Below are 22,127 nucleotides of genomic sequence, written 5' to 3'. Positions count from 1 at the left end.
AGCAGCAGCAGCAGCATTTATAAAGCACTGCAACACTGGAGTTTTTGTGTTATCTTGAAACAGTCTGTTGAGATTTATATTCCTTTTATGGAGTAGGAACCTTGAGCTTTGTACACAAGTGTTGTCTGGTCTTCCTACTCCCAGGAAGGGGCAGTGCTTAGCATGTGACCTCAGCTTTTCTGGCTGAGTCCCAAGAGCTTCTCTACGCGGCCGTAGCTCTCTATAAACATGGCTGGTCCCTTGTTGGTGGTGTCCTTATGTAAAGTATGTTGCTGTCTATTTTAGTTTTATTTTGTTAATACAATGGAAGGGACTGAGTACAACTGTGAGTTTACCAGAGTGTGTGACAGAATGATAGAATCATGATTTAATGTCATACGCACAGATTCCATCCATTTTGTATGGCTTTGATCCCTCTAGTGGCCAAATCGCTGTTTTCCACAATTTGGGTATGATGATTCCTAGACTTAGGCTCTCCATAGGCTTTTGAAAGAGTCATTTTAAAAACTGCAATCGAATAAGATAATGAAGTTCAAAGTGGCTATTAAAAGGTAAAAGTTTTTCTTTCTACTATTACATTTTAATAACGATATCCTATTAATTTAGGGATTTGGTTGTTTATGAACAAACAAGGTAACATTCATTTAGTTTTTTTAAATAAACTACATCAATATCTACTCATGTGAATTTGATATCCATTCTCAGGAAAATAAGCATCAAAATAACATTGCAAAATAAGCCCTCATTGTTATAAAGGAACCAATGATGTATATGAAGTAAATATATACATTATTATATATAATATAGATTATTATAGACAGTATTATATATAATATAGCTACATAGACAGTATTATATATTATATAGCTACATACTCTATTATATATAATATAGTATTGTATATAATATATAATGCTATGTTATATACATTTTTTTCTTCAGCTGTATTTTCTAGGTGTTCACCAAATTATCAACAGTGACCATCTCCAAATTATAGTTGGAAGGGAGAGTTTCTTCAGAGTAGTGAAACACCAAAGAAAGGAACCTAGTTCATTTAGCAGAATTCTGTAAACAGGATATTTACATAGATTATTTCAATATATTTATTCAGTGAAAAAAATGGTTTCACATACCAGATTTTTTAATGCATCTGAATCTTTATTCTACAACACAAGCAACATAAATACAATATCTTTTAAAATATTTTCTCTTTAGAATTTTCATTTTCACCTCAGATAAAATGTACACAAAATACACTTGCAAGCTTGCTTACAGGAACCTGTTTAACAACAGACAGATTATATCAAATCAAATAGTTATATCAACATATAAAGGACAGTAGTTTTCATTTTTTAAAAAATAAATGTGACCAACCGACTGAATAAGAAGGCAAAACAAAAGTTGTACTTCCTTGACAAGTCCTTTGGGGTAAACAAAATGCTTCAAGGCTCCTGGTGCAGGGGATTGCAAAGATGAGTTTTGCATTCTATGGATAAAATGGTATACTGACTCAAATCATTATGGCTATACCAAGCTTCAGTAATTTATAATTTTCAAAGAAAACAAGTCTAGTCTTTGGCATAATACAAGAAAGGATAAAAGGACCCTTACCACCCATTGGCTTTACACTTAAGACTGGGAAATGGTAGTAGGGGAACCGATTATAACATAATTTATCTAAGTCTATTCCTCTTAGAACAGCAGGAAAATCATCTCTTGGCACAATTAGGGCAAGAAACTTACTGTTGGCTCTCCCCTCCCACTAAAAACAAATCAAGAAACAAAACCAGACAAAGCAAGCCTTTCCCTCTGGGCACTTGCTCCTGCCCCGATCATGCCATACCTTGGGATTCTACCACATGGTTTCAGTTCAAGTGAAACCCCAAATACCAAAAGCATTAGCCTTTGTCCAATTTTACCTATTTTGTGGGAAACCAATTTTTATTAGAGCAAACTACTTCCAACAAAAATCAGATGAAAGACGTCAGAGGGAGGGACAGAGTTGCCTGCACTTAACCATGAGGCAGCCACGGTGGCCACTGGCGGCTGGTGGAGTCAGGGCCATGCACTTCCAATGTGAACAGACAATATACTTCACATGTTAGTTCAAAAGACTGGCATTTAGATTCCTCCCTCCCCTTTTTGGCACCAGTTGGTAAGATAAAAATTATTTCTAGAGATTAACTTTTAAAATTTAATTCAATATCAGTTATTATTAAAAGAACTAAATGCACACATAATTTCCAAAAATTATCATGGGAAATGCAACTGCCATAGGAAAGCTTCAATTATTTCCATCTGCCGAGGCAAAAACTTCAGTCCTCGATATCAATGACATTGATATGCTTTCTCATCTAATTCTAGTAAATATAGTCCTTATTTTCCACTTATATAACAGTTTAAATAATGTCAGGATACTTAGAGAAGTCTTTAAAGAAACTTACTGAACTAATAAAAATTATGTGTAATTAATATGTTTATAAAAGGGAGATTATTTTAAGGTACTTAATTTTTTTCTCTTATATTTTTTTAATAGAAAAAGAATTTGCAAAGTGAATTAAGTGAATAAAGAGTTAGGAGATAAACTAAGGCCCCATTTATATGTAACATGATTAAGATTTCACTGTACTCCCAAAACACACCGATGCACTTTGATGTTTTTCTCATCATTTGGAAGATGAGATAATAGATATGGTCTCGATTGGGTAGATATGTGCACAAATATAACATATTTACCGTAAAGTCCTTAAAACAGGCACATATGCTGCTCAGAAAGGAGTTGGTTCAGTATGCAAGTTCCCATGAAGCCATTTGGTAGACTCTTTACAGATACACTGGAAATTAAAATATTAATTTACACCAGACAGTTAAGTGAAAAATGAAGGCACATCCAGTAGTATGATACCATCTTGATGTGCTGATATTCTGATGACAGATGAGGGATATTAAACTACTGGCAAGGGACAACTACTCAAACATTTCTAGAGCCAGGAGCCAAGGTTATGATGCAATCAGCATGGAAACATCTCATCAAAACTGTGTGGACAGAAGAAATTAAAACACTACATACTTTAAAATCACCTTCAGTACAAGTCAAAAAGTCAACATGATACAAAAGGTTGTCCATAGAGTTAATGTTTCTAAATACAAAGACGAGAAACTCACACTGATCTCACTGTTCCATAGAACGTATACATTCATTGTCTTCTAGCTTGTAAAAATCAATTGTTGGCATAATAAACCTGGAAACTGGGAAGATCGAACAGGAATGCTGTAGAGAATCCAAGTTGTCTGCCCAAGGGGAAGTTCAGTTTTTCTCTAGTGCTTGATAAGTTAGGCTGATCTTAAAGGGAGTAGTTAGAAACTTTGTCCGAGCATTGGTTCTGAAAGTGTGGTCCCCAGATCAGCAGCACTGGCCTCAACTGGAAACTGTTAGAAAATCAATGCAAAATGCAAATCCGTAGGCCTACTGAATTGGATACTCTGGGCATGGGCCCAGGAATGTGTGTCTTAACCCTCCAGGTGATTCTGACGTGTGCTGAAGTTTGACAACTACTGTTGTAAAGTCATAAGATACTAGACAACCACTGCTTGAACCTTTAGGATAGGAATTAACAGTACAAGTAACTCCTGGTGGTTGAAATGGCTGGAGGGACCAGAGGTGGATGGAGTTCAGCAGAAGCTGACTGCAGTTTTATCAGTGAGATGGCCAGCTAGTCTCTCCTTTCTGGACCCCGGCCCCACCCAACCCCCACTTCGCATTATTATATAAAGATGGAGGGGAAAGATTTTGTATGGTGCGAGTGGTGTGTTCTTCAGTTAATTAGTGCCCCTCTTTACAAGGAAATTAGGCCTTGTTCTCAAGCAAGTTTTCTCTTACATTATCCCAGGGGATGATTTTTTTTTTTGGTCTATCTTCCCTGAAGTAATCATTGTATTTTGGAAATCTAAATGGTGTTTTAATCAAAAATCTTGATTAAGTTGTTACTTCCACATCAAACACATATATTACAATATAGCCAGAGGAAAGGGATCTCACAGAAAGACAGAGACGAAGTTTTCTAGATTGCTCTACTCGTGAACAAGGAGAACACATTTTTTTTTGGATGAGGCATAATTATAAATGAGTTCTTTATCCAGTTTCATACATCTTACCATATAATAAGCTCATATATCCAATTAAAAAGTGCTTAAAAATAGTCATTTGCTTTTTAAGGCCACACTAAATCTCCCTAAATGGTACCCAAGCAGATGTAAATTCTGTCATCCACTTAATGCAATATGTTGGATTTTCCTTTTGCCTGTTTCCTTATCTACAAAGCAAGTAGACTATTTAGGTGTTACAGTATATGTTACTATGGATAGTGGCCTGATGCCCGCAGTACTTGAATCTTTAAGCTATCCTGTCTGACTAGCTGTTTCCTCTTCAGAGAACGCGCATTTTGAAAAATGGTCATTTTTTTGTGCATATTCCCAAAGTTTGATGATGACCTACCATTTAGTCCCACTTACTTCCTAGGGAAGCAGAGAGGCACTGTTGGCTACAGGGCACTTTATTCTGAGTGATTAAATGGTAATTGAAAAAGGTCAACAGATCCTTTCATTCCAGACACCGACCGTCATGTTTTTCTGTATAACATCTGGCCACGGACAATATTATTTTCCAATATTTCCACCTAATTTGGTGAGTTTTTAAAATTTCCACTGAGGATCTGCTTTAAATGTTTAGATTTGGTTTCTTTATATTATATATGACCTTATTATGCCTAAGCACTATCTTATTCTTTTTAAAATTCTATATGAAAAATCTCTATAACACTGTAGATAGGGACATCAATGAACTATCTTCAGCTTATTTTAACTGTTTAATTTCCGGAAACACTGAAGTGTTTGCGTGCTTAGGCATGGTGTTGCAGAGAGGCCTTGGCCTTTGAATTCAGAAATGTCTCTTTAGCAACCAACTTTACCCTTTGAGTTATCTTGGACAAGTTTTCTGAACCTCTCTGGGTCTGCATCCTCATCTGAAAAAAGGAGGACTACAATACTTGTTTCACAGTGTTCTTGTGGGAGTTAAATATGGTATCTAGGTTAAGGTCCACAGTCTCAGAAGCACTCAGTGATATCTCCCCACCCCCTGCTGTTTGTAACCTCTTGCTACTATTATCAACTCCAAACAAAGGTCTTCATTTGCTTAGTTTCATGGGACTGAAGACATGAACACATTTTTCTTTCTGAGAAAACTTTCCTACGTGAGCAATACTGTGATGTATTTGGAGAAGTCAAAAGTGTGTATTAACATAATTGTATTACCTTCTTATAGTTAAGGCTGTGTGACTTTCTCAGCTGACTTTGTATAAGCCCTGTCCTTAGAACAATAAGAACAGCAAAGCCTAGTGATCATTGTACCAAGAAGTTTCAATTTAAAGGTACTATGGAATTATGTTAACATTTTGGCATGTTGGATTTAGTCTGAGCTGATAGATGTTAGTATCTGCGCTGGTCAGTCAAATAGCCTCAAAGTGGTAAACAGGTGTCCTAGTTTTGTATTGATGGAGAAGGCAGAAAAATAATCATAAGGGGAGAGATGACAAGAGGGTGTAAAGAGGCAGCCTAAGCATCTGTAAAAAGCTCATCAGAAGATGCACAAGGTAGGAGAGATGCCGTGAGCAATTTATTGGCCCTCCCTCAAATCTCCCGTGGCAAGGAGTAATCTGTTGTAGACTGTGGTGTAACTGGCTGGGCTGTTCAGTCAGGAATTCTTCTGCACTTGAGTTTTACAGGTGCTTCTTCAAGTTGGAAAAGATGAACACTTTATGAAAATATTAGAAAAAGAATAAATCTCAACCACAGGGTAACACATTTTTGGCAGTAAATACAGGCAATTAAAAGCAAGGTGCAAAATCTTATTCTGCTTAGATCTGAAAATATATGGTACTAGCTGTTGAAACTACAAAGACTTGTCTTGACCTTGGTCTCTCAGAGACCATGGGAGGGGATGAAAGAGATGTGAAAAGGCAGAAACACCAGGAAGAATGATGGACTGACGGGGCACTCTGAGAAGAGACCACTCAACTAAGGGGTTTTTAATTATCTCTTTTTCCCTGTGAAGATTTGACTGACTTCACCGTGACCTGAAGTACTATTCTTTGGAGATTATTTGCATCAAGCAATGTCCTTTTCGAAAACTGCTGATACCTCTGAAAAGTATTACTGTGGCTTAGCTAACTTTCCAGCTGAAATCTGACATGGATATGGTGCACAGTGCATGCTGGGAATGGAGATGGGCTGAAGACCCCTGTAGGCCTAGGGGTGGTCTAGAGAAAAGACGATGCGAGGGGACTGAAACCCTCTGACAAAACTGTAGGTAGAGAACAGATGTACATTCTCTCATCTTTTATTCTTGGGACCTGTAATTAAGCTGGTACTAGAGCAGAGTTTGAATACAGTGTGGGGTAAACTTGTTTTCATAACTGCACCATGGATCCCGTCATAGAGAATAAATTCTGATTTCCAAGCAGTTAACAACTCCTAGAACATGACATTCATAAATGGAGACTGGCTTCCTTACAACTTTTGTACTTTATAAAAAGTGCTAGGTATAAATGTTTTGTGATTAATTTGCTAATACTCTGCTTTGCTGAAGCTCCTCTCTCACTTCCGTAGCTTGTGGAATACTCACAGGTTCACGGGCAAATGAGCCTTAGCTAAGCTACAAAAAGAAAGAGAACAACCATGTGTATGGCTTTCGTTAAAAAAAAAAAAGTACCCAACTTTGAATTCCACTTAAAAAATATACAAAGTCAAAAGTACAGCACACAACTCACTGCTATCCCAACAACTCATTGCCTGTTAAGATCAAATTGTTCATCTGTCTCTAAACCTGCATTATTGTCTAATGAGCAAAAGCTGAAGGCAAGGAGTGTTTTGTGGAACTGGACACATGTCTTCTGAATTCTGTGGTGATCTCTAGATGGCGTAGCGAACGATAAGGTTTTCTACGTTAGAATGCCTAAATAAATCAGGGAGCCCTGTCTTCCTCTTAACCTTGTATAGAGTTCTACATTCCCATGGAAGACAAAATTTAAAAATACTAACACTGAATAAAGCTGTCGGTTTTAAATCTTTACTTCCATACTGAACAGTTGATGCTTTAGGGATAAGATGTTCAATTTTCAATAATTAGTAGGAGCTGGGAAAATTATGACATATATCTTAGCAATTAACTCTTTAGAATGTGTATGAGTGGGCTTGACTGAGGAATTGCAATCACTTTTATAATTTAATATTAAATACACTGTAAATAATAAGACAAAGATTCCAAACTGTTTAGTGTTAATGAGGAAAAAAAATATCTGCTTAAAACAATGGCCTGAATAAAAAGGCCTCAAACAGATGGCCAATCTATTTGCCAGAGAGGAGAAATATTTTAAATTGAAAAATGTTTGTTATTTCCTAAATTTCATTCTATGACCTTTTCTCCTGTAGTTTTATGTTATTTTGAGACTACAGCATATATGAACGACACTATCCATATGATTGTTGTCTAATACTTTCAGATTTTAAATGGTTTCATCATCTTTTGTCCCACCCCTTCCAACTGTCTCCCTACCCCTATACTTCCTGCCCCCTTCCCTGAGAAGTCAGCTCACTGGACGGCAAATTCTCGAGTTCCTTTTTTCCAAACATGTTGATATAAACTGAGTTGTTTTGTTTTCTTAAAAACCAAATGTTATACCTTATATTTGGATTATTGTGGAGCATAGAAATGTCTGTGCAACAAGGAGCTAAGGCACCATTTTTGCTTTCCCTTTTCATTTCTTGCCTTGGGAGCAAAAGCAAAGACTAGTGGGACTGTCAGGGTGGCCAGTCAAGACATTTGGCGCTGTATCAGCCAATACCACTGGGTACTGTGCATCAAAGGTTTCCATGCCACAGGCTTAAAACCCTGCCAGGAAAGAACTTTCCTCCTGTAGAAGCAGGGACATGAAGGCACAACAGTACCTTATATGAAGTTGGCGAATACCAACCAGAAAATCTTGACAACCTAGGAACAATTTTGAAATATTCTGGAATATTTTACAGAGGAAGTGAATCTTCCCTTTCTTCATTAGGACACCCAAGAATACATTTTTCTAACTGTTTCTTCCCTGCCGAACTCATAATCATAATATATATCTTTTTCCAATTAATCCTGTCTGTTATGAGATGTCTGCGTGTACATCAGCTTGACTTACCACCAGATATTTCTTTAGCTATTGCATTTTTTAAAATAACGAATCAGTGGATCAATGTAGTGTTTTCATAGGAGTGGTCCTTAAAAGTGACCCATTTGGGGATAACAGTACAGGCAAATGCATTGGGAAGTAAGATTTAGAAATGAGTCAAGGAATGTAGACTCTTCAGAAACGCGCTGCCAAATTAGAGTATCACTTGTGTCATCCACACATAACCGTAGTATCCAGAATAGCCCCAGTGCTGATTAGTTAGGGACGGACGGGGTGTTCTCTGAGACACTGGGGCTGGTGGTGAGGAAAATGCTATCAGTTGGATTGGCAGACATACTCTAAACCCTCCTAGCATTTTTCCTCGGGCCTGGAAGGTGGGTCTTCTACATAATGATGTCATAGACACGGCCCACTCTGCCGAGCCATTCTCTCACAGCCTGGCGAACTCTGATGTCAGTCACGTGACAGGTGAGCTGGCTGATACACGGAAACACTGCTGGCTGGAGGGCTGTGAAGGTCTGGTCTGGGAGGATCTGAATCTGATTGAGGACTGTTAGCACCATGTTGGTCCATGCCTAAGAGAAATGAATTAAGAGAATGAGCAGTTTTCTCCAGTGGTTTCATTTGTACACTTGAGTCTGGCTAATCTGCAAATGAGTTTTCTCAGGCTTCCGGCTTCAGTAAGTTAGTCTTTAATTTAATGTGCTTATAATTAAATGTCAGCTTAAGTTCATATATATAAAGGGTAGCAGAGACTCCTCTAACATTAGGAATATCTTATTTTCAATTTTTACAAAGTACAAAATTCTTATTCTTCAGATGTTTAAAAAATCTCTTGGCTTCTCATAATAAGAGTTTCATAGGCCATAAAACACTTAATCAGTAGCCTCTAGAACACCTAGAAAACTTGGAAGAAGTCTTCCCTGGTAGCTCAGATGGTAAAGAGATGGCAATGCAGGAGACCCAGGTTTGACCCCTGCATCAGGAAGATTCCCTGGAGAAGGGAATGGCAACCCACTCCAGTATTCTGGCCAGGAGAATTCCATGGACAGAGGAGACTGGTGGGCTACAGTCCATGGGGTCGCAAAGAGTCAGACATGACCAAGTGACTAACACTTTCACTTTTTGCCTTAATTTAGGATAACTTCTAAAATTATGGGGCTTCCCCAATGGTTCAGCAGATAAAGAATCCTCCTACAATGCAGGAGACACAGGAGATGCGGGTTCAATTCCTGGGTTGGGAAGGTCCCTTGGAAAAAGAAATGGCACTCCACTCTAGCATTCTTGCCCATGGACAGAGAAGCCTGGCGGACTACAGTCCAAAAGGTCACCGAGTCAAACATGATTAAGCATGCGGGCATAGCATAGCATCCAAAGTTATAAGCAAATCTCCAACACATGAAAAAGCAACTATCATTTATTTGTCAAAAAGGTCATCTGTTAAAGAATAACCTTACATCTCAATCTGGATACTTTCTCAAATTTTGTCTAAGATAATTTTTGTGGATTCTGAATTAAGAAGTTTTAAGTTCTATGTCCAAGATACATCAGTGCAAAAAAGTAGCTTGCAAGATACATACTAATTTCAAATTTATGTTCATTATAAGAAAACACTCCTGTATAGGCTTACAGAGTCCTGCCCAATTGCTCCTAACTTACTGTGCCTGCAACAGAAATCTACAATTTAAGATAAACATCCAGATTATTTCTAAAGGGTCCTGGATGAATCTAGATTCCTCTATTTCTTTTCCCATCTCCTCTTTTCTTAAATTGAACAAAATGGTGCCATTATTCTTTACTTCTCAAGCTCATTTTTGGGATGTACCATAGAATTACAATTATTAAATATATAAAGGAATAGGAACACTCTGAAGAATGAGAATTTTGTGCTCAGAATGGGCTAGAACAACGATTCACTGGAATAACCACATAATGTGTACTTTCCCTTTTCCATTTACGTAAGTTTTCCCAACTAGAGAATTGCTTCAGTGCTAACTTCAAAGGGGAAACTCAGGACTGGATGCCAGTTAAAGTCCATTCATTTTCTAAGCTTTGGAGTCATCTTATTTACACAGCGGGGGGTGGGGGGGGGAGGAGGGGTCCTAATTCTGGATATTCTGGACAGTATCTGTTATAATCCATAAAAAGAATTTCTGAAATTATCTGAGAGTAAGATTTCAGTTTCACAAGGATATACTGATGGATCCTATATCTTGGAGGCTCGGGACGTGTCTGAGTGCTCCCAGAGGGGGGACAGGTGGATCCCTTGTACCTAGCCACCCTCCTGCATAGCCAGGCGCAGCCCTTTGCATCCTCTGGTGAGCGGGGACCCACCTGGATCTGGGCTTCTGCGTCCCTCGCGGAGACACTCCGGGAGCTGCCGGTGGAGCCGGAGCGGGGCCTCTTCTCCTGGCGCAGCAGCTCAGGGCCGGCGCTGAAAGAGTGCCGCATCTGCCCCTGGTCCATCAGGTGCTGGGGTCGCTGGAGCAGTGGGGAGCCTTGGCCCCTGGCGCCCAGCACCTCTCCCTTCTTCTCCACCTTGATCTCTTTGGGGAAGACAGGCAGGTTGTGCTGCTGTTTCCTCCTCTTGTACTCGGTCATCAGCTTTGAGATGGTCTTGTCGGCTGCCATGGTATAGATTTTGTTGCCCGCGTTCTCCCACCACTCCTTCTTGCGGCTGGGATCCTTCTTCTCCACCTTGGGGCTCGGGGGCAGCAGCAGCAGCTCCCCGCTGGTCCCCCTCAGGCTCAGAGGCTCGCCCGCATGATCCCGGGTCTGACTGCGGTCATCCTCGGAAGGCGTGTCTTTCCCTGAGAAGCCCCCGGTGGAAGGGGTGGAGGACTCCGACTGGAAGGAGGGAAGGATGAAGAAAGGGTCACTCTTGAAGATTGGGGCCTCCTCCATACTGTTTTCCAGGTCCAGGTGCATCTGGATGTAGTTGTTACACAGCTCCATGCACAGCTTGTGAAGCCTCTTGACCAGCCACACCCAGTCCGCGTTGCTGACGGGCTGGACGCTGAGCGAGGGCATCCGAGCCCTCCACTGCCTCTTTTCTTTGCCTCTCGGGGGGCTCACCTGGGCAGTCTCCTCAAAAATGTCTTCATCTTCTGATGAACACTGCTGGGACGAATCTGTGCTCCTCTCATCGTCCTCAAAAAGGACCTTCTTCACTTGGTCAGCAGTGATGGTTTCTTGGTTGCTAAGAACAGCACAGACCAGTGCGTGGAAATAAATGTTGAAACTCATGGCAGACTGGCGGTAGAGGTTGGCAGCGCCCCCTATGCCAGACACTTTCTTCAGCAGGCACTTCAGCCCTGGGCTGGTGTCAAACTCTCTGGCCGTCCTGTAGGAGTCCAGCAGAAGGTCAAAGATGACGGCCAGGTTCTGCATGGAGATGTATCTGAGGAAGCCAGCCAGCTTGGTTTCTGGCCCTTGGATCTTCTCCTCCCCAGGAGAGGGGCCTTTGACAAACTCTTCTAATAAGATATCATATAAGTTCTGGAGTAATACTTGATGGGATAGTAAACTCACCACAATTTCCCTGAAAGAAACACTTCAAATGAAAGAAAAAAAAAAAAGTATTGGTTAAAAGCCTGCTGCCTTATATGAGTTACCTTAAAGCAAAACCAGAATGACTAGACAAAATGACAAACTACTTGTATTTTAATGTCTTTCTTCAAAAAGGACAAATTTTTTGGATGACATTACAGGATGACAAATCATAAATAATGGAATTCCTGACCAAAAAAATTTTAGGAGCTATAGAATTAATGTTATGATACTGAGTTAACAGTTGTCAACAAGCCTTGGGAAATAGAGCGATTTTATAAAAACTTTTTAACATAGACACAATTACAGTATATAACCTGTTTTCTTTTGTAGTTATGAGTAGTAAACAAATCAAGAAAACAACAGTTTCTGTTGAGTTATATTAATTTTAGGCTTCCCAGGTGGCACCAGTGGTAAAGAATCTGCCTGCCAATTCAGGAGATGCAAGAGACGTGGGTTTGATCCCTGGGTCCAGAAGAACCCCTGAAGGAGAAAATGGTAACCCATTCCAGTATTCTTGGCTGGAGAATTCCATAGACAGGTGGGCTAGTCCATGGGGTCGCAGAGTTGGACATGACTGAGCAACTAAGGGCAACAAAACACTAATTTTAATTGGCCTTTAGCCTACCCTTTGGCATTTTTCCTTAAACCCAAGGCTTTTATTATTTTTAAAGTATTGGCTGAGGAATTTTTAATAGAAAAATTATAATTAACATTATGCTTGGACCTTTGAGTTCATTTCTTTTCCTCAGTTTCACTTTTCCTTGCCTTTCTATGAATGAAGTCTTTATTTCACTAAGATAGGCTTAAGAGCTTACAACCTCTATTATGCTACTTATCTAGGGAATTCCAAGAAATAGCTAATTGCAAGATTCCACAGTATTTTTTTCTCCAAAAGCATGATTTTATTTTGTTCAGGGATAGCCTCTCAAAGTACAAAGTCAGGACATGATAGTGTGTTGTACAGCTCCTGTGTTGGGTGAATATATATTTACAGTTTTTAGATCTTCATCAATCTGCTGATCATTATGTAGCATCCTTATTTGTCTCTTGTCATAGTCCTTAAAGTATTGTGTTTGATATGAATATTGCTACTCCAGCTTTCTTTTGACTTCCATCTGCGTGGAATACCTTATTCTATTCTCTCACTTTCAGTCTGTATGTGTCCCTAGATCTGAAATGGGTCTCTTGTAGACAGCATGTGTACAAGCCTTGTTTTTGTATCCATTCAACCAGACTATGTCTTTTGGTTGGAACATTTAAGGTATATGTATGTTCTGAGCCTTCCCAGTGGCTCAGCGGTAAAGAATCCTCCTGTGATGCAGGAGACGTGGGTTTGATCCCTGGGTTGGAGAGATCCTCTGGAGGAGGGCATGGCAACCCATTCCAGTATTCTTGCCTGGAGAATCCTATGGACAGAGGAGCCTGGCAGGCTACAGTCCATTGGGTCACACAGAGTCGGACACGACTGAAGCGACTTAGCACTCACCAGGTATATGTTTTTAGTGCCATTTCATTAATTGTTTTGGATTTGTTTTTATAGATCTTTTTTCTTCCTTTCCTCTTTTGTCCTCTCGTGATTTGATCATTCAATTTAGTATTGTGTTTGGATTCCTTTTACTTTTTTGTGTGTGTATCCACTGTAGATTTTTGGTTTGCAGTTATCATGAGGTTTTGATACTGTAACAGTCTATACATAAATAGGATTGTTTTAAATTGCTGTTTTTTTAATGTTAATTTATTTACTTCCATACTGGGTCTTTCTTGCTTTGTGCAGGCCTTCTCTAGTTTCAGTGATCTACGGCTACTCTCTAGTCTCAGTGCATGGGCTTCTCACTGAGGTGGCTTCTCTTGTTGCAGAGCACAGGATCTAGGTGCACAGGCTTAGTTGTGGAAAATGAGTCCAGTATCTCCGAGGCATGTGGAATCTTCCCACACCAGGGATCGAACCTGTGTCCCCTGCACTGGCAGGCGGATTCATCAGGGAAGTCCCTGCTGGTGTTTTAATTCTGAATGCATTTCCAGTTATCTTGCATTTGTGCTCTCCTGTTCTCATGACTGCTAACTTCGATACCATATTTGTGTGTGGATGATTTCCTACCTTTATTGCATGTTTGCCTTTACCATTGAGCTTTTCCTTTCATAATTTTCTTATTTCTAGTTGTGGCCTTTTCTGCCTACAGAAGTTCCTTCAGCATTTGTTGCTAAGCTGGAGTCTTCCTTGAGGGCTCACACCAACAAGTACTCCCCCAGAATGACTGCCACAAGTGTTCACATCGAGCCACACCTGCCCCTCGACTGCCTTCACAGGAGACGCTCCAATACTTGCAGGTAAGTGTGGCTTGATCTCATAAGAGAATGAGGTCATTGCTTTTTTCCTCTGGTTGCTATCCACTTGAGGCCCTGTGTGTACCCTCTGAGAGTGGAGTTTCTGTTTTCCTTAGTCTGGTGGAACTCCTGCAATCAAATCCCACTTGTTTTCAAGGCCACAATCTCTGGGGCCTCATTAGCTCATCTTCCTGTTGCCAGACCCCCAAGCTGGGGGGCCTGATGTGGGGCTCAGAACTTTTACTCCTGTGGGAGAACTTCTGTGGTATAACTGTTTTCCATTCCAGTTTGTGGGTCGCCCACCTGGTGTGTATGGGATTTGATTTTATCACGATTGTGCCCCTCCTACGGTCTTCCTGTGGCTTATTTGTCTTTGGACACAGGGTATCTTTCTTGGCAGGCTGTTTTTTTTGTCCATGGTTATTCAGCAGTTAGTTGTGATTTGGGTTTCTGGAAGAAGAGGTGAGCTCACGTCCTTCTGCTCTGCCATCTTCAAACTCAAAGTTCTAGAATCATATTGAAGTTGGTTTGTAGGCACCAAACCAGTTTTCCAGGACCAAAAATGTTCATGCTTTAGATGTGTATGTATAAAAGTTTTATTTCTTCTAGTGTGTGATAGAAGAGATCCAAACATTGAAAAGGTTTAACTTTAGAGGTATTATAGGGCTAACATTTTCAAAGAAAGAAAGAAATTGATAATTTTCAGCATTCTAAAGCAAACCTAGAAGAGAAAGCATTCACTCAGAACAGGCTAATTCCTTCCTTGCATCCTTTTCTGTCAGCAATGACGTGGAACTCTGTGGGCCTTGGATGTGCACTTGGGGGAAGTGGGAGAAAGTGATACTCTCTAGACATCGGACCAGATCTCCTGGTTGAAAAGCAGACGCAACTCACCAGTCATGAAAATTTCCTAATCAGTGTAAAGACCTGATAAAGCGACATTACAAGTGAATGCTCAAATACTTGGTGATTCAGCCCCTTTTGTTTGGTTGGATTCCTGTACTAAGAAAATATTTGAATTCATCAGTGTGGCTTTGGGTTTATGGTTTCTCATTCTTTTCATTGCTCTTAGAATTTCATGAAAATAGCTTAGATCATGTTGCAAACTAATTCTCATAACTGGATAAAGACAAAATTATAACTCATTCATACTATAAATCTGTTCATATTTTTTGCTTTATTCTTTTTACAGTTTTATTGGAGTACAATTGATTTACAGTGTTGTGTTGGTTTCAGGTGTATAGCCAAGTGCATCAGTTATACATATCTAAAAAAGCGGATTTAAGTATTCTTTTTCCACATAGGTCATTAGAGTATTGAGTAGACTTGTGCTATACAGGAGTGTGTATATGTTAATACCAATCTCCCCATGTATACCTCCCCCGTAACCATAAGTTTGCTTTCTACATCTGTGACTCTTCCTGTTTTGTAAATAAGTTCATTTGTGCCATTTTTTTAGACCATGAATTTAAAAATTACTTTTATAACTAGCAGGAAAAATATTTTAACTAGCAAAGAAGAAAAAAAAAAAAACCCTCCCATGCGTTTTTGAAAGGCTGACTTTGCCCTTTGCATAGTGGTATCTCAGAGACAACACTGTACTTTCAGCAAAAATGGAATAAGTTCAAAGAACTCACATAACCCCTTCTAACAAATCACTTAAGCAACTTTTTTTGTGGTAAAATGTATATAACCTAAAGTTACTATTTTAACTATTTTTAAAAGTTCAATTCATGGGCATTAAGTACAGACACAATGTTGGGTAATCATCACCACTATCTATTTCTACATCATTTTTCATCATCCCAAACAAACTCTGAACCAATTAAAAAATAATTCCCCAATCCCTCTCAATGTCCCTGCCACAGAAGTAACTTCTGGGGTGTTATCAGGAGACCTGAATACGTACTCTTCTGAAGCAGCAGCTGTGAAAGCCACCAGTTTGGTCTACTGCTTCAGGTCTGCAACTATAGGACCCTAAGAAGGGAAATCCTGTCACTTATCTGGCCTCCCCACTGCCCCATAAATCTTCAAGGGACAAGGCAGTGCCTTATTCATCTTCTTGTTTCAGGGCAAGTATATGGTGAGAGAGACACTCAAACAAAATAAGAAAAACCAGGTTAGTGCTGAGTGTAGGCACCCAGAGGAAATAGTCTCCAGGAGCAATGGCTCTCACACCTCAGCCTCTTTCCACTGGCAGCCTGGACTCCTGAAGTAAGACGCATACCCAGGGAGTGTGTGTGTGTGTGTGACTTCTGAAGGTATAAGCAGCCTAGCTCAGGAAATATTGCCTATTACCTGAGAAATGCAAAGCCCTTTACCAGCAAATGCCTAAAGAGAGAGTTGATCAAAGCCCTGTCAAAGCATCCTGTCAACCAAGGTATTTCCTTTGATGCTTTGAGAGATAAATTTCTAACTGAACATGTTAAAAAGGACAGAGAATCCCCCTTAGGTTTAAGCCACATAATGCAGCAATAAGAAAGCCATGGGGAAGAAGCAGTAATACTGAAGAGATCAAACTTTCAGAAAAGTATTGAAACAGTGAAATAACTCTTTATAGATCTGCAACTCTTCTTCATCATCTATGCTGACAGGAGACAAGACAGATCTGGAGCAAACAAAAATCAACAGGTAATTTTTATCCAGCACACCCTTTATGAGGGGAACCTTGAAGTGGAGAAACTTACACCTTCCCTTCCTGCTTCTGATGCAAGGTGTACAGGCAAGCCAGCCTCCAGACAGGGTAATTTGGAGTGAACTGCTTAACAAGTGGCTGACTTAAAACATGCTAATATCAGTAGCAGAGATAAACAGATTCACAGTTAAAAGTACATCATCAAGCTCAAATTAAGATTATGGGGCTTATTTAAATGTCATGGGGTTGTCAATGTCAAAATGACTTAAAAATGAAACCCAAATTTCTCTTAAATGCTACAATCTGGTTTTAGTTATCTATTTTTTTTCCTCCCATGGGTGATTTCGATTTGGACCTCTTAGGAGGCACCTAACCATCAGATACACAAACTTTTCTTACATCTAACTCATTGTTTTTTTCTTACATCTAACTCATTGTTTACTACCTTCTATGCTAAGAATTGCCCCTGTGAGTGAGTCCAGTCCAACAATGCAAAGCATTCAAAGAATTTTAGAGAATGTTTTTAGGCATAGTGGTCTCTACTAAAGAATTTAATACACTTTTCCTGTTTTGCTGAAACTTCATTGAGGGGGTAATTGTCTATTAAATCTTAACCTGTTAAAGCCTTTAAACCAATAACACAGCAATACTAGGTGATCCTGTTTTTTTCTATGTTTTATTTGTAATGTGAATTCAGCTTATTCCTTTTTCTCCTTTTACTTCAAAAATTATTTTAGCAGGAATAATTGGCTGAAGGGACTAGAAATATAAATAAAGAACTAAAATTTAAAAGTAGATCAAAGCCTAAAGATGTGGAAAGGAGTGTACAGCCATTGGTACGTAGAACAGTGACCTGCAGTGGAGGGAAGCAGGTAGGATCGGGAGGAGCACATGGGATATTGGTAAAGTTCAGTGGCAGGTTCATTAGTTATCTCATTTTTATTCATGGTCTATAACTTATGAACCTTCCACATAGTCTTTTGTATGTACCATATATGCTTGACTAAAAAATCAGTACCTAGAAATTTTACCCAAATTAGGTGTATTAATCAAACTGGTATATTAACTGCTGTAACTTTTGAAAAAATCACACTCTTTCCCTTAAATGGGAAAGGACACAGGTACTGCACTTGGCCAGACCTGGATTCGTCTGCTGCTCCGCAGTCTCCCTGAATGTTTCCTCATGCACAGGTGGATTAGTGTGTCAGAAGTTTAAAAATGGAAACTTTCAGTCATTGGCTTCATTCTAAACTCTAGGAACGATCATTTTTAGGCAATATGACGGTATTTAAAAAGGCAAGTTTCTTGTGGCACACACAAATCTTTCTCTATCCTAACAACTGTACTGCTCATGAGAAATCTCTCACTGAAATAGTAAGGATCAGGCCTCAAATTACTTTTTAAAAAAGGATTATTAAAAAAAAAAGCCACAAAAAGCAGGAAGAAAAAAAGGATTATAATATGTACGATGCTATAGATACATTGAGTTGTATCCTCCCCAAATTCACAGAAGTCCTAACGTCACAGAATATGTACTCGGAAAAAGGATCTTTAAAGAAGCAATTAGGTTAAACTGAGGGCATTAGTACGGACCCTAATCAAATGACTGGTGTCCTTATAGGAAGAGGAAATCTGGACATAGACACAGAGGGGAGACCACGGGAAGGCACAGGGAGCAGGCATTCATCTCGAAGTCAAGGAGGAAGGCCTCCAAAGAGACCAGAACTGTGAGAAATTAAATTTCTATTGTTTAAGCCACCCAGTACTTTGTTATGGCAGTCCTAGCAAGCTAAGACATGTGAAATGTGGGAAATTAACAGTTTTGTATGAAAACCTTTGCTAAGTGATTCCCCAGTTGTTTTCAGCATTCTCGGCTGAAGACTGAATTACAATGAACAAGAGCTGGGAATAAATGAACTTTCCTGTTGGTATGTGCTCTCCCTGTTGAAGTTTAGCTGCTTACCTTTTCTTGGTATGCCCATTTGGCTTCTCATCAGGAGGCAGTTCAATAATGAGCTGACAGGACTGAGCATGATCGAAGTTGTTTGGAGTCTTCGGTGAGCACTGGGTATCCAACATAAATACCTGCACAGGTAGAGAAAGGTACAGTTCAGAGTGCCACCATCCTTGACCTGCCTCTACCAGGGATCAGCTGGATGGATGTTCCTCGGCCAGAGGCGTCCTCTTTCTCCTCATTTTCTCACCTCTAAAATGAGGTCAGTGATGGTTTCCTACTTGGTATGTTTGTTGAATTAAATGAATTAATAAGTGTATTAACACATGCAGAGCACTAGAAGAGTAAATATTCCATAAATGTTAGCTGCTGGCACTAATAGTAATAACACTACTGCTTCTACCACCTGACCAGTCATTACATTCCAAACAGCAAGGACTGACATTTAATATTAAGAGTAAATAAAAAGGGGCTATGTTTGCAAGAGATCTTCTCTGGTTTAGAGGTCTGTTTGGTACATCTATCCTATGCAGGAATGGGAAATTAATTGGGAACTCTCCTTTCAGGACAGCGATGTGGCCATGTTACTCTATTAGATACTGGGAGAAGTGACTTAGAAAATAGTAACCACTGCTTGGATTCTGATCTAAATGATTTCATTTGATGTTATTTAATTCACTTTCACGACTTACCTTTGAAAATGAGTGTTTTTAAAGAACTTTCTCTTTTCAAATTTTGTTGGTGGTGGTTTAGTCGCTAAGTCATGTCCGACTCTTGCTAACCCATGGACTGTAGCCAGCCAGGCTCCTCTGTCCATGGGATTTCCCAGGCAAGAATACTGGAGTGGGTTGCCATTTCCTTCTCCAGGGGATCTTCTGGACCCAGGAATCAAACCCAGGTCTCCTGCATTGCAGGCAGATTCTTTACCAACTGAGATATGAGGGAAGCCCCAAATTTCGTTAAATTATCATAATTGAATATTGGGTACTCCTGCCTGGAAAATCCCATGGATGGAAGAGCCTGGAGGGCTGCAGTCCATGGGGTTGCTGAGGGTCAGACACGACTGAGCTTCTTCACTTTCACTTTTCACTTTCATGCATTGGAGAAGGAAATGGCAACCCACTCCAGTGTTCTTGCCTGGCGAATCCCAGGGATGGGGGAGCCTGGTGGGCTGCTGTCTATGGGGTCACACAGAGTCGGACATGACTGAAGTGACTTAGCAGCAGCAGAAGAAGAGTGAATATGGAAGGAAGGTTTATGCCAGAAGAAGAAAGACATATTAGGAAATGAAAGATTCATTAGCTGTTTTTCTCCATTAATAATCTATTTCAGAACAGGATTCCATTTTCTCGCTATGTGGTAGGATGTGCTTGAAAAGACCATTGGAGGCACATGGATAAATTCTGCATATAGCCAGCCAGGATAGTTTCCTACTTGGAGAAACCACCCCTCTGGAGGCCCACACTCTTGCCTTCCCCTATGGTTCCTGGTCAGACTCACTGCTGAGGGGAGGGATGTGCTCAGCAGATGAAAGGGAAACTGAAGGCGGGAGGTTCTAGTCCCACGTGCTGAGCTGAGGAGCAGACAGACTTGACAAGAGACTTCTCCACTGACAATGTGAACATGACTGAGTTCTTTACATTGATTGATAGGGCATCCTGGGTTATCAGTGTGCTGAGGGGAGATTCTCTTAAGAAGTTAAATAGATTTTGTAGAGAAAGGGAACTTTTGAAGATAAACCCCAATGCACTTCATTTTCCTAGTGCATATGCATTTATAAAAACTGCTTAATATTTTAAACACTTGTATATGTAAATTATCTTCTGCATAGGAAAACACAATTCAAATATGTCTGTTGCTAATTCATGATAGAATTTAGCCCATTTTTGTTCTTCCTCTATTATGAATAGACCTGTTATGAATATACATGAATTAAGGTACACTATTGATGAAAGCCCCATGCAGGGTTTCTTAGAGGCAGATTGACAGGTCACTTAAGTTTTTGAGTGCATATCTGTGGCCCACGATAAAGCTAAGGCCTTCTGTGATTCATTGACCCAACAAACATTTAATAAGTGCCTTCTATCTGCCCTGTTCCAGGACTGCCAAGAAAAATATACAGAATATGTTCTCTGCTCCTGGCTTGGCTTACAACCAATATTTATGAATTCTGCCATGTGTTAGGAAGAAAAAGTCACTGGTACATGGTGATTCCTGCATGGACAAATACATTTTAATTTTACTGAGTTGTTAACATTCAACTCAAATTTATTAAGCTCTATGCTCCTTATGGGAGATACAGGAAAACACAAACAAGTTTGCCATCCTAACTTAAGCACTCATAGTCAAGGATTAACAACAATATTGCAGTAAATATTTATAAGCAGGGCAAGCAAATTATATATGGAGTGCAGAGTCCAGGTGGAAAAGGACCCCATGTGATCAGGACGCTGGAGGATGTAACAAGCTCGAGATGGTGAGAGGACCTTAATGCTGGTGATTGGGTTCAAGTTGTTTCTAGTAAAGATCAGCACTGGTCAGAGCCGGGACGTTTATGTCCCCAAGGGAAAGAAAGGCAGTTTGGTGATGCACAGCCTTTGAGAAGGACCTCCAACAGCATCTCAAGCTTCCTGAGCCCCTGAGATCAAAAGCCCCTGCCCTTACCTGCTGAGCCATGGCTCGGATGCGCCAGTACTCGGCCTCGGCACTCGGGGAGGAGGACGGGGCGGCCACCCTCACCTGGCAGCCTTCGCCGCTGAAGCTCTCGGTGCCACTGTGGAAGCAGCCCAGCAGGTCCTAGGGAGCAACACAGTGGTCGTTTGCTGGGTGCACACAGCTCCAGGCCCGGTCATGGATCTGACACTGCCACAGAGTCTGGGACAAAGTACTGACATGGCTACTTCGTTCTCACCGAGTGAGACCGCCTGCTAGGAGGCAGGCGCCCTGCTCTCGCCTCTGAGTGGCTCACCTTCACCGGCTTGAGTGTGGCCGAGAAGGCGTCCTGCAGGGCACAGCAGGCCAGCCTCCACATCTCCTCCGTGAACACGGGGCCCGCTGTCACGAGGACGTACCTGCCAGGAGGGACAAGTTTTGCATTCAGACGTTTTAATGTCACAAAAGGTAGGCCCTTCCCAGCGAGTGCCTAGATTTAGTCTGCAGTTTCCCTAAGACTTGCTATTTTTTATCTTTGGGTTTTGGGCTCCCACTATTTCCTAACCCACTGGATATAAAAATGGGCCCCCATTACAAACAGGCCAATGTTTAAACTTTAGGTTCTCATGCAAGACTATATATATATATATTCTATACAAATTTTCCCATTCTAGCCCCGTTTTCCACTGCTCCTCTACACATAGCGAAACAAAACCCCCTTGTCACTTGTAATTCTTATCTCTATGTAATTGTTCATGCTATTCCTCTGCTTACAAAGTCACCA

The 22,127-nt window shown here is 40.4% G+C and overlaps 1 protein-coding gene across 2 annotated transcripts in view; it reads right to left on the bottom strand.

Annotated features, from left to right (window-relative positions):
- Positions 1 to 1,136: 1,136 nt before the first annotated feature.
- The window catches only part of ARFGEF3 (ARFGEF family member 3), a 174,192-nt gene continuing 153,201 nt past the window's right edge, over positions 1,137 to 22,127 (bottom strand). For both annotated transcript variants that reach the window (XM_002690274.6, XM_005210993.5), the window contains 5 exons: positions 21,660 to 21,762; positions 21,356 to 21,487; positions 18,701 to 18,822; positions 10,560 to 11,778; positions 1,137 to 8,800 (listed from right to left, as the gene is read on the bottom strand). In XM_002690274.6, coding sequence (XP_002690320.1) covers positions 8,609 to 8,800; positions 10,560 to 11,778; positions 18,701 to 18,822; positions 21,356 to 21,487; positions 21,660 to 21,762 — 1,768 coding nt within the window. In that variant the 3' untranslated portion in view covers positions 1,137 to 8,608. The remainder of the gene's footprint in view (positions 8,801 to 10,559; positions 11,779 to 18,700; positions 18,823 to 21,355; positions 21,488 to 21,659; positions 21,763 to 22,127) is intronic.

Source organism: Bos taurus, chromosome 9, assembly GCF_002263795.3.
Source record: "Bos taurus isolate L1 Dominette 01449 registration number 42190680 breed Hereford chromosome 9, ARS-UCD2.0, whole genome shotgun sequence".
In the NCBI taxonomy this organism is placed as follows: domain Eukaryota; kingdom Metazoa; phylum Chordata; class Mammalia; order Artiodactyla; family Bovidae; genus Bos; species Bos taurus.
Note: the sequence above shows the minus strand (reverse complement) of the source record. Positions and strands in the feature narration are given on the sequence as shown.